Source organism: Physeter macrocephalus, chromosome 17, assembly GCF_002837175.3.
Source record: "Physeter macrocephalus isolate SW-GA chromosome 17, ASM283717v5, whole genome shotgun sequence".
Lineage (NCBI taxonomy): Eukaryota > Metazoa > Chordata > Mammalia > Artiodactyla > Physeteridae > Physeter > Physeter macrocephalus.
In genome coordinates, this window is record NC_041230.1 from 4,068,580 (window position 1) to 4,082,133 (window position 13,554).

Here is a 13,554-nt window from a genome sequence, read left to right on the forward strand (position 1 = left end):
ACGGTTTCAGTCCTAGGGATCCACATTTATTCTTTTATAAATTTATTTATTTACTTATGGCTGCGTGGGGTCTTCATTGCTGCATGTGGGCTTTCTCTAGTTGCGGCGAGCGGGGGCTACTCTGTTGTGGTGCGCGGGCTTCTCGTTGGGGTGGCTGCTCTTGTTGCAGAGCACGGGCTCTAGGTGCAAAGACTTCAGTAGTTGTGGCTCACAGGCTCTAGAGCGCAGGCTCAGTAGCTGTGGCACACGGGCTTAGTTGCTCTGCAGCATGTGGGGTGTTCCTGGACCAGGGCTCGAACCCATGTCCCCTACATTGGCAGGCGGATTCTTAACCACTGCACCACCAGGGAAGTCCCCACATTTATTTAAAAAGCAATGAAAACAGACATCAAAGATGGCTTATGGACAAAAGATGACCTATGGAGTTCTGGGAGACCCATTCAAACTCTGCCTCAAACTTAGGGCCTAAAGTCACAAATTTAAGAGGCCTTAGGGGCCAAGGAGGGAATTTAAATGTGTGAAGTTCCCCACTCCCCTCCCCATGATTATTTATTTTGCGGTACGCGGGCCTCTCACTGCTGTGGCCTCTCCCGCCGCGGAGCACAGGCTCCGGACGCGCAGGCACAGCGGCCACGGCTCACGGGCCCAGCCGCTCCGCAGCATGCGGGACCCTCCCGGACCGGGGCACAAACCCGTGTCCCCTGCATCGGCAGGCGGACCCTCAACCACTGCGCCACCAGAGAGGCCCCCCACATTTATTCTTAAGACCCTGCTCCCTGTTACCATGCCAACTGCACCAAAGGAACTGAACCTTTTATTTATTTAAATGTGTGGACCAAATGTCTACACAGTCATAAAATGAACAATCAAAAGGCTGGCCAGAGACCCACAGATATATCTTCGGGTCTACTTTCATGCGTCACTATTAGAATTTTGAACCAGGGAGGTGGTGGAGGTGACTGGTAGATGCGAGGTCCAGTCCTGACCCTGTGACATCCTTCCTGTGTGATTTCGGGCACCCCACAGAGCCTCCCAGAGCCTTGGTTTCCTCATCGGCAACATGGGGATGGTAGGGTATCTACCCGCTAGTGCTGAGAGCCCAAGCATGAGGTATAAAAGGCTCAGTGGGGTGCCTGCCGATAGGAGGCCCTGGCAGCCCTCAGCCCTCATTCTCGGGCTGGTCCACCACGGTTTGTGCTGGACCGCCACCGTCAACAGGCTCCTCCTCCCGGTTGGAGCTCAGGTGTTGAGTCAGGTACGGCAGCTGGGCAAACGTGTCCCCCACCTTCTCGTCAGCATGCGTCCTCTGGTGTCGAATGAGGGCGGAGGAGAAGCCGAAGGCCTTGCCGCAGCCGCTGCACTCGTACGGCTTCTCGCCGGTGTGCACGATGCGGTGCTGGATCAGGTAGGAGCGGTTGCTGAAGGCCTTGCCGCACACGGGGCACGCGTAGGGCCGCTCGCCGGTGTGCGTGCGCCGGTGCAGCGTCAGCGATGAGCCCTGGCTGAAGGCGCGGCCGCAGTCCCCGCACCGGTAGGGCTTCTCTCCGGTGTGGACCTTCTGGTGCTCAATTAGGGAGGACACGTGGCTGAAGGCGGCGCCACACTCCAGGCACTTGTAGGGCCGCGCCCCCGTGTGCACGAGGTGGTGCTGCACCAGGTGCGAGCGGTTGCTGAAGGCGCGGCCGCAGTCCTGGCAGGCGTAGGGCCGCTCGCCAGTGTGCACGCGCCGGTGCTGGCTCAGGTGCGACACCTGCGTGAAGGCCTTGCCGCACTGCGCGCACGCGTACGGCTTCTCGCCCGTGTGGATGCGCCGGTGCTCGGCCAGCGAGGTGCTCTGGCTGAAGGGCGCACCGCACTCGGGGCACGTGTAGGGCTTTTCGCCCGTGTGCACGCGACGGTGCTGCGCCAGGTGCGTGATCTGCGTGAAGGCCTTGGTGCACTGGCCACAGGCGTAGGGCCGCTCGGCAGTGTGCGTGCGCTGGTGGCGGATGAGCGCCGAGGAGAAGCGGAAAGCCTTGTCGCACTGTGCACACACGAACGGCTTCTCGCCCGTGTGGATGCGCTGGTGCTCCAGCAGGGAGGAGCGGTTGCGAAAGGCCTTGGCACAGTGGCCACACGCGAAGGGCCGCTCGCCCGTGTGCACACGCCGGTGCTGCGCCAGGTGCGTGGGGCGCACGAAAGCCTTGCCGCAGTCTGCACAGCTGTGTGGCCGCTGGCCCGTGTGCGTGCGCCGGTGCGCCGCCAGGTAGGAGCCCTGGCTGAAGGCCTTGCCGCACTCGCCGCACGCGTAGGGCCGCTCGCCCGTGTGCGTCCGCCGGTGCAGCATCAGGTGCACGCTCTGGCTGAAGGCCTTGCCGCAGTCGGGGCAGGAGAACGGCTTCTCCCCCGTGTGGGTTCTTTGGTGCAGGGTGAAGGCCGAGCAGTAGCTGAAGGCCTTTCCGCAGTCCTGACACTTCCACGGCTTTCTGGTGCCACCACCTCGTTCCTCCTCCTCCTCTGCGCTGGTGTCTGTGTTCTTCTGGTTCGGGCTCTTTCTTGGTGTGCCACGCCTCTGAGGCCTGCGGTCAGCCTGGGTAGTTGGGGGGCTCGATCTGGTCCTGAGGGTTCTGGTGCATTCATCGTGCTCTGGGACGCAGTCCTCGGTGGGGTCTTCCTCGTGGACCTCCTGCTTCAAACAACTTTCCTGGTTCTCCCGGCCATCCCTGAAATGACCTTCGTGTTTCGGGGTTTCTTCCAACTCAGAGTCTTGCTGGACAGCAACCGTCAAGAGTCCTTCCATCCCAGCTTCGCGAGCTGCTGCCTCGATTTCACATCTTCATTACTGGATGAGAAAGAAAGAGGAGGGAGGGAAGGGAGGGAAGGAAGAGGAGGAGAGAAGGCAAGAAAGGAAAAAAGAAAGAAAGACAACAAAAAACCAAACAGGTTTGTCACCTGTCCCGAGCTGGAAAAGGATCAGTGCAGGGTCTGTCTACTGACAGTCTGGGTCAGATCATGCTTTGTTGCGGGACCATCCTGTGCATTGTAGGATGTTGAGCAGCGTCCCTGGCCTCTACTCACTGGATGCCTCCAGGTGTGACAACCAAAAATGTTTCTAAACCCTGCTGTTATGGGTTCAATTGCGTCCATGCAAAAGATGTACTGAAGTCCTAATCCCTGGTGCCTGTGACTATGTGCACGTGTGGAGAGCAGTCAGTGACCTGCTTTGGGTTCAACCCCCTGGGGTGGGTGGGCCAAGTGGGGGCCATCCTAGGGGTGATGAGTTTCTCCTGGTATCACCCGCAGCACACCCCTCCCTGAAAGACCCTGCTCACGTGGGTCCAGAAGGCCCTGTGTCTGTCTCCCACCAGCAGCAACCAGCTTCCAGCTTGCTCCCCGCTGTATGCAAAGTCACACTCACAGGCTGAGCCTGAGCCCCCCTCAAAAGGCTCTGAGCTCCCCTCATCCCCCTGGTGCTCCCCACCCCAACCCCAGCAAAGACGAGCTACAGGTGGCGACGAGCAGGTATGTGTGGTGCACAGAACACACACAGCAGGTACAGGAAGCCAGTGAAAGTTTTCACGGGCGGGCGGGCCACATGTCCGGACCAGGAGGAGACATTTCATCTTAACTAGCACACAGCGTGACAGCCGTCAACACAGAGATCCAGATTTCCACTCTGAAATCAACAGCGCTCCACCCTGGCCCAAGGCCCAGCAGCATCAGCATTGCCCAGGACAAGCGCAGAGATCAGGCCCCTCTCCAGGCCTGGTAACTTGGAATCTGCCTTCTGATAAGAGCCCCGGGTGGTTTGTGGGCACAGGAACATCTAAGAGGCACTGGTCCCGGCCACTCTGAAGCCAACTCGGGTGTATTATTATAGTGGCCAAAATAACCAGCACCCGTTGAACACAGACCTATGTGCCCAGCACCCTTTAAGCTCTTTTATTCCTCAGTGAGGCTCCCAGAAGTGGCAATACCAGGACCCACACCTGGGCTGCCCAGCTCCAGAGCTTTTCCTCTTCCTCTCTCTACCAATTAAAATCACTAATGGGGCTTCCCTGGTGGCACAGTGGTTGAGAGTCCGCCTGCCGATGCAGGGGACAAGGGTTCGTGCCCCAGTCCGGGAAGATCCCACATGCCGCGGAGCGGCTGGGCCCGTGAGCCGTGGCCGCTGAGCCTGTGCATCCGGAGCCTGCGCTCCGCAACGGGAGAGGCCACAACAGTGAGAGGCCCGAGTACCGCAAAAAAAAAAAAAAAAAAAAAAAAAATCACTAATGGCAGGACTTCCCTGGTGGTCCAGTGGTTAAGACACCGAGATCCCAATGCCAGGGGCCGGGGTTCGACCCCTGGTTGGGGAACTAAGATCCCACATGCCGCAACTAAAGATCCCACACGTCACAACTAAGACCCTGTGCAGCCAAATAAATAAATACTTCTTAAAAAATCACTAATGGCTCCATAAATGCCACACTCCTCTCCATGGCCTGCACAGCATCTCCCTGACCTCAGCCTCTACAACACCCTCACCTGCTCTGGGCTTGCCCTGCTCCAGCCAGAGGCCTCCTCCCTGTTCCACAAACACTCCAGGCATGCTCCTGCCACAGGGCCTTTGCACTGGCCGTTCCATCTACCTGGAATGCTTGTCCCCCAGTGCACGGCTCAATGAGCTGAGACTTGGAGGAAGTTTGGAGCGAGCATTCCGGGCCATGAGCCCAGCAAGTGCAAAGGTCCTAAGGCAGGACCATGATGGAGGTGATGGAGGAACGGTTAAGGGGCTGGGCAGGGTTGGGGGGCGCTGGAGAAGAGTGACCTAGGCGGAGAGCAGGGGAGATTAGATATGGCAGGGTGAGGGCCAGATCATGCAGGATCTTTGTGCAGAGGTGAGAACTTTGCTGGTGGGAGCCAAATGGGGCCAGTCCAAGTTCTGGTGCCACCCCCACAGGCAGCCCTCAGGCTTGAGTGGGGCCTGACTCGGTCCCCAGAGCAGGCAGTGGTACCCACCTCATGGGTTTGGGAGCATCGGGTCCTGTCCATGTCACTCAGGCTGTGGCCCCTGTCGTGGCCACACACGCCTCAGTGGGTCTAGTCAGCATCTGTGAGAGAAAGAAACAGGGACCCCTGAAGGAAGATGCTGGGGCAGGCACAGGTGGGTGGGTGGAGCAAGAACGCAGGGTGTTTCCTCTGTGTGCACGTGGGGAAGGTAAGTGGATTCAGGGTTGGGTACACCTGAGCCAGTCAGGTGCACAAGCAAGCAACCAAAAGAGAGACAGAGACATGCTCAGAGGCAGACACACATGTCACATCACACACGGACACACACATGGAGTTGCATGCAACCACACGGCGGGGGGTCAGTTATACAACCCCCTGCCTTGGCCCTCAGATGCCCTTACACAGTCACCTATATGCTGTGGCACAGTCCTTCCCATACACAAGGAGGCAGGCAGTCTCACACAACCACACAACTCCAACCGCGTCTGCGGTCACGCCTGCCCATGCACACATGGGTACACATACAGCAAAGTCACACATGCCGCCCTGCTCAACAGGCAGGCCTGGCCTGCGACACCACCCACAGTGGCACCCCTAGTCCCACGGAGAGTCATGCGGTGGGCAGAGCTCCACACGTGTCCAGAGCCGCAGGTTTGCAGGGTCTTCCCCACGCGCAGACACACACACCCACACACCCACCCCCACACACACACGCGCACAGCACCCCATCCTTGCAGTGTCTCTCATCAATATCCTGTGCACAGCCCTCCACTCGGGCACACCCGGACCATCCAGCTCCATGCTGGCAGGCTCACCCACCCAGCCACCCTACGCAGTAGCACAGCCAGGAATTGTGGAATTATACACCTCACACCCACCTAGGAGAACAAGTTCCACACATGCCCAAAGTCACAGATAGGCAGAGGTCCCCAAATGCTCAAATTCACGGGTACAGGCCGCTAGGGTCAGGCACATGCAAACATGTGGTGACACTTGGGGACGGACTCACATTGTCTCATGCACAGATGGGACAGGCGGGCCTACACGCACAGTGACACACATAGCTACACGCCCGCACCGGCACAAAGTTCTGGAGTGGCACGCAGGTCAGGCCTCACAGGCACAGGATCACGCCGCTGGAGTCGGGATCGTACCGGTACACAGAGACACACAGGGGACAAGCGTACAGGCACTCGTGCATGCGCACCGCGGCGCCCTCGCCTCCGGGACCAGCTCTGAAGGCCTTGGGCGGCTCCCGCCGAGCCTGGAGGGTTTGGGTCAGTTTCTCCACGGTCTCTGGCCCTATCCGGCCCACACGGAGCCCCGGTGACCCCTCGTCCCACGGTGGCGCGGACGTGCGGGCCACAAACTAGCCCAAGCTTCAGGCCGGCCCTGACTGCGCGTGCGCACTGGGAGAGTTGCGGCTCGCTCGGGTCCCTCAAGAACTACAACTCCCAGAAGGCGCCGCGCTGCGCCTGCACCGCGACTCGGGCCCGCAGCGCCGTTGTCATGGAAACTACAAGTCCCAGAAGGCCGTGCGACTGCACACAATGAGATGATGAATCTCAGCGGCTCCGGGGGCCCGAGGAGGGCAGGGCGGCTGGGGGCGGGGCTTGGGCGTGTCTACCCGAGCTCTGCTCACCACGACCTGGGCGCCATGGTGGGCGGGGCCAGTAATATGGGGGCGGGACTCTTCTTCCTCAAGGAGGGGGCGGAGTCCACAGATGGGGGTAAAAAAGACCCTTAGGATCAGAGAGGCTAAGTGAGTCACCTAAGGCCACACAGCACAGAAAGGGCTTGAGCTGGAGTTTGCAACCCACAGTTCACCCTTAAGCCATGGAAGTTATTTGTCTCAGAGATGTGATGTAATTCTAGACCGGAGCAAAAAAGGTGACAAATCCATTGACGTGGGCAAACGATTATAGTACAGAACTCAACATGAGAGTCACTATTGGCCTACTGTTTTTGTAAAGTGCTTCTCCATAGAGTTAGGCTTCCTAAATTATTCCCTTCATAGGATTAGCCTTCATAAATCATTCCTTCGGCCATTAGAGAAATGGGCACAGGCTCATTTTTAGACAGTTGGGAAAGCAGAGAAACGTGTGAATATACAATGGGAAGACGTATGTATGTCACCAGAATCAACATGCTACAGATTGTGAGATACCATATTATTTTACATACTCCCAAGACTGCCTGTTAAACCATGACACCTGCTTTTTATTGTTTTTAATTGAGGTATAGTTGATGTACAATATTATGAGTTTCAGGTGTACAGCATAGTGATTCAAATTTTTAAAGGTTATACTCCATTTATAGTTATTATAAAATACTGGTTATATTCCCTATGCTGTACAATATGTCTTTGTAGCTTATTTATTTTATACATAGTAATTTGTATCTCAATCCTATACCCCTATTTTACCCCTCCCCCCTTCCCTCACTCCACTGGACTCATGCTTTCTTTACCTTTCAAGTTTTTGTTTTATGTGTAGATGTCCAGAGGCATTGTGGGTTTCCCCTCATCCTTCTGGAAGCTTCTGGCCTTGCATGGTAAGAACACGCCCACTGCCCCTCCAAGCCTGGGACTCATGGAGCAGAGCCTCCCAGCCAATCCACAGACCTGTAAGCATGAGAAGAAAGGATTGTTGTTTTAAGCCACCAAGGTTTTAAAATTTTTTCTGGTTTAGTTTTACATTTGAATAGTTAAAAAACATCAGGAAACTTCCCTGGTGGCTCAGTGGTTAAGAATCTGCCTGCCAATGCAGGGGACATTTGTCCACCACGCTCACTTTCTAATTGCATATACTAGAAAGTGTAAGATATTTTTTCTAACATGCTAGAAGTATATTTGCCTTCATAGAGTTGGATCAAATTTGTCCTTGTAGGGTAGGATTATGTGAGTTAGTAGTCAGTAAATTTGTCACAACTATATTTTTAAAAGGTTCTATGCGGGTAGGAGAATAAATTAATTTTAGAACAAATAAGCTTCAATACTGTGATGAAACTATCATCAGGAACCTTATTTCCAGACTTGATATCAGTATGATATACATATAAACTTAAGGTTTTCGAGACAATTGTAAAGAATATATATATAATTATAAGTTGAAAAGCAAGAATAAAAGTCTTCATCTTTGTGATTGTATTATAACTGCAAAGTGACTATCTTCATTGGCCTTTAACGCACTGCTGTGGACCAAACTTATATGTTGAAGCTCTATTCTAATGTGATGGTATTTGGAGATGAGGCCTTCCGGAGATAATTGAGATTAGATGAAGTCATGAGGGTGGGGTACTCATGATGGGATTAGTAGCTGTCTGCACACTAGGATCTGAGTTGGTAGCACCTTGATCTTAGACTAAATGTCTGTTGTTTATGATATTTTTTTATAACAGCCTGAGCAGAATAATACATGCACACACTGTTCAGATAGCTGTAATCTGTTTCCCTACCATCTGTTTTTCAGATTTGTGCTGTCCCTACATACTTACTAGATAAGTAATAAATGAAAGTTTGTGATCACCCAAAATTAAGTGTATTTAACAGGCAGTCAAGTTTCTGAAACTCATTTTCCCCATTTAAAACTCTCCTGGGGACTTCCCTGGTGGTGCAGTGGTTAAGAATCTGCCTGCCAATGCAGGGGACACAGGTTCGCGCCCTGGTCTGGGAAGATCCCACATGCCGTGGAGCAATTAAGCCCATGTGTCACAACTACTGAGCCTGTGCTCTAGAGTCCGTGAGCCACAACTACTGAGCCCACGTGCCATAACTATGGTCTGGGAAGATCCCACATGCCGTGGAGCAATTAAGCCCATGTGTCACAACTACTGAGCCTGTGCTCTAGAGCCCGTGAGCCACAACTACTGAGCCCACGTGCCATAACTACTGAAGCCCACGCGCCTAGAGCCAGGGCTCCGCAACAAGAGAAGCCACCGCAATGAAGCCCAGTCCTCACTCACCACAACTAGAGAAAGCCCGCGCACAGCAACGAAGACCCAGCGCAGCCAAAAATTAATTAATTAATTAATTTTTAAAAATAAAAATAAAAAACGCCTCTTACACTTTCCTCATAAACCATGTACGGAGCTCAGAAGGCTGAAGGTTTTTTGTGTTTTTTTTTTACTAAAAAGCTTCCCCCCCCCCCCCGTTTAAAAAAAGGCAGGGATTACTCAAATACAGGAAAGGACCTTTCTATTCAAGTATATGATGTGGAAGTATTATGAAGAAAAACATTTTATTATGCTCATTTCATTATTTTGTGGTTATTAGGTAAAAACGTTCTATTAGTAGCAATTCAAGCAGGGCACAGAGGGAGGGCTCCATCTCTGCCCCACAGTGGGACTTTATTGGGGTGGCGTGACAAGCCAGGGATGGCTGGGATGGCTCAGTTGGTCCATACATCTGGGGCCTGGCTCTTCTCCATGCAGTGGGTGTTGGGACTGGCCAGACACCTCCATGTGGCTCGCTTGGGCCTTCTCACAGCACAGTGGACCCAGAGTAGTAGAACTTCTCGTACAGTGGTTCTGGGCTTCAACCGGAGTAAGCCAGGAGCAAGCCACTGAGTGGAGGGGCGATTTGTTACATAGAAGTTTATTGGCAATAAACTGATGAGACAGAGGCAGGGCCCAGAGATGAGGCTGAAGTGTAGGCCGGGTAATTCAGGTTCTTGTGGGCCATGCTAAGAACACTTCCTGAATGTGCGAGGCAATCGCTGCTGTGCTTTATATCTTTTAAAGCTGGAAGAGGGAATTTCCTGGCGGTCCAGTGGTTAGGACTCAGCGCTTTCACTGCTGGGGTCCCGGGGTTTGATCCTTGATGGTGGGACTCAGATCCCGCATGCCATGCAGTGCGGCCAAAAAAAAAAAAAGAGCTGGAATAGTCTGCATTTATGATACTATGTGTGCCTGCCTGGTGTGAGTACTGAACACTGTTTCCTTAACCCTTTTGGGAAGTTCTTTCCCTGGCCTTGGACCATGGTTCTGCTAAGCGCTCAAGGGGGACCCTCTGCAGATCTCCGGGTGGCCCTATTCGCTTCAGTACCCTTTCCTAGGAACTCAGGCCACGTTGGTTTTCTTGGATTCTCAGCTCCATCTCTTCAACTCAGGGGGTCTACAAGGCTCTGTCTGGATTCCTCCCCCTGCACCATGACCTAGAAACGCTCTTAAGATAGTAAGCCAGGGAAATTGTAGGGCTCCCTTCATTCATTTCCCATGTCCCACTGTCCTTCATAGCCTGATGTGCAGTCTTAAAAAGCACTATGTTTTATGTTTTGCCCCTTTTATGGTTGTTTCATAAGGGAGGGAAAATCTGGTCCCTGTTACTCCAACTTGGCCAGAAGCAGAAGTCCATGGTGGTTTTTAACTAAAATTAGCCTCATTTTGGATAGACAACAACACCAAGTATGATTTTACCAAAGAAAAGCAGAAATACTTCAATTTATACCAAGAAAAAATATTTTTTCTTGAATGAAAAATAGTGGTGATTTTACTACATTGATATAAATTGGGCTGGCCAAAAAGTTTGTTCAGTTAATGAATATATTTTTCAGTAAAGTTCGTGGGAAAAATGAAAAATGTGTCTTTTATTTTTACTTAAAACCGAACCAACTTTTTGGCCAACTCAATATTATCTTCACTCTTAAGGGTTTATGGATACTTGTCCGCCCTTGCTGAAATCATGAGAGGGGACATTTTCCTCAAAGAATGGATAATGGAAACAGCTCAAAGTTCTTTTCCTTTAAATATTTTTGTTTTTATTTTTTATTGAAGTATAGTTGATTTACAAGTTTGTGTTAGTTTCTGGTGTGATTCAGTTATATATACATATATTTATATATAAATATATTTGCATATGTATATATAAAACTGAATATATATATTCTTTTTCAGATTCTTTTCCATTATAGTTTATTACAATGTATTGAATATAGTTCCCTGTGCCATACAGTAGGACCTTGTTGTTTGTCTATTTTATACATAGTAGTTTGTATCTGCTAATCCCAAATTCCTAATTTATCCCTTCCTCCCCTTTCCCCTTTGGTAACCATAAGTTTATTTTCTATGTCTGTGAGTCTGTTCCTGTTTTGTAAATAAGTTCATTTGTGGTTTTTTTTTTTTTTTTTTTTTTTTTGGCCGCGCCACCATGCGGCTTGTGGGATCTTAGTCCCCCAACCAGGGATTGAACCTGGGCCCCAGCAGTGAAAGTGCTGAGTCCTAACCACTGGACCGCTGGGAAATTCCCATTTGTGTCATTTTTTTAAAAAAGATTCCACATATAAGTGATAAATGTGATTTTTAAAATAGTTTTCTTTATAAAGTTATATTTACCTGTTATGAGCTGAATTGTGTCTCCCTCCCATCCCCTCCCACCAATGATATTTTGAAGTCCTAACCCTCAGTATCTCAGAATGTTATTTGGGGGTAGGGGCTTTACAGAGGAAATCAAGTTAAAATTAGATCATTAGGGTGGGTCCTAATCCCATAGGACAGGTGTCCTTATAAAAAGGGGAAATTTGGATACAGAGCGAGGCAGGCATAGAAGGAAGATGTAAAGCGACACAGGCCATCCACAAGGGAAGGAGAGAAGCCTGGAACTGATCTTCCCTCAAGACCCTCAGAAAGAACCAAACTTGCTGATATCTTGGTTTCAGAATTCCAGCCTCCAGAACTGTGAGGCAATACATTTCTCTTTCCTAAGCGCCCCCAGTCCATGGTACTTTGTTACAGCAGCCCTAGCAACTAATACAGAGGCTATAAACAACAGCTGTGGTTTCGTTCGTTAGCCGTGGGCTGGGTTCAGCTGAGCAGTTCTTCTGGTCTTTCTGGGCCCATTCATGCATCACTGGTTGGCCGCGGGCTGACTGGGGACTGGCTCATTTAAGGTGGCCTCACCTGCGATGGCTCATTTCTGCTCCAACAGGCTAGCCCGAGCCTGTCCACATGGCAGCTGGGTGGGGTTCCAAGAGTGTGAGCAGAATCTGCAACACCACTTGAGTCCCAGGCTCCACGTGGATGCATTTCCATGTTCACAGCATTCTACTGGCCAAAGCAAACTACAGGTACAGTCCAGATTCAAGGAGTGGGAAAACGGAAATGTTGCAAGACAGGTGGATGCAAGAAAGGGTGGAAAATTAGCTTCACTTTTTGGGTAATCTATAACACACACACATAAATATAAGGGATCGGATATAGTCTGGGGTCTAATTCCACACACACTAGTGGAATTGCACACACTCCTGCTCTATAAAAAATAGATGCAAAGATCTTTCAACTACTCCTCAAGTGACGTTGTTTCCAGACATCTTCTTTCAGGGTCAACCCCTTTCATGCATAATTATTATCATGCTAAAATGAATTCCCAAGTATGGCTTGAATCTCTCTATCCCTTATTGGTTAAAGAAGTCCAAAGTTGGCAAGTACCTAAATTACACCTTACATTTATTTAGCAAATCCTCAACTGAAGACCATTTATGTGCTTTCCACATTCTCTCTGGGATGAAGGATGTTGCTGTCAACGTCTGGTTTTTCTCAGTTTTAAAAATAGGTGATACTATTGGATGCAGCAAAAGCAGTTCTAAGAGGGAAGTTTATAGCAATGTAATCCTACCTCAAGAAACAAGAAACATCTCAAATAAACAACTTAACCTTACACCTAGGGGCTTCCCTGGTGGCGCAGCGGTTGCGCGTCCGCCTACCCACCTAAAGCAATTAGAGAAAGAAGAACAAAAAAAACCCCAAAGTTAGCAGAAGGAAGGAAATAATAAAGATCAGATCAGAAATAAATGAATAAGAAATGAAGAAAGCAATACTAAAGATCAATAAAACTAAAAGCTGGTTCTTTGAGAAGATAAACAAAATTGATAAACCATTAGCCAGATTCATCAAGAGAAAAAGGGAGAAGACTCAAATCAACAGAATTAGAAATGAAAAAGGAGAAGTAACAACTGACACTGCAGAAATACAAAAGATCATGAGAGATTACTACAAGCAACTATATGCCAATAAAATGGACAACCTGGAAGAAATGGATAAATTCTTAGAAAAGCACAACCTTCCGAGACTCAACCAGGAAGAAATAAAAAATATAAATAGATCAATCACAAGCACTGAAATTGAGACTGTCGTTAAAAATCTTCCAGCAAACAAAAGCCCAGGACCAGATGGCTTCACAGGCGAATTCTATCAAACATTTAGAGAAGAGCTAACACCTATCCTTCTCAAACTCTTCCAAAATATAGCAGAGGGAGGAACACTCCCAAACTCATTCTACAAGGCCACTATCACCCTGATACCAAAACCGGACAAAGATATGACAAAGAAAGAAAACTACAGGCTAATATCACTGGTGAACATAGATGCAAAAATCCTCAACAAAATACTAGCAAACAGAATCCAACAGCACATTAAAAGGATAATACACCATGATCAAGTGGGGTTTATCCCAGGAATGCAAGAATTCTTCAATATACACAAGTCAATCAATGTGATACACCATATTAACAAATTAAGGAATAAAAACCATATGATCATCTCAATAGATGCAGAAAAAGCTTTCAACAAAATTCAACACCCATTTATGAT

General features: G+C 50.1%; 1 protein-coding gene across 1 annotated transcript; it reads right to left on the reverse strand.

Moving 5' to 3' along the window:
* Nucleotides 1–807: 807 nt before the first annotated feature.
* On the reverse strand, nucleotides 808–6,368 carry LOC102994320 (zinc finger protein 835). The gene is given in 4 exon segments (XM_028477925.2): nucleotides 808–1,286; nucleotides 1,289–2,821; nucleotides 4,981–5,072; nucleotides 5,981–6,368. Coding segments are annotated over 2 exon segments (1,566 nt in total). The 5' UTR covers nucleotides 2,780–2,821; nucleotides 4,981–5,072; nucleotides 5,981–6,368; the 3' UTR covers nucleotides 808–1,211.
* Nucleotides 6,369–13,554: the final 7,186 nt, after the last annotated feature.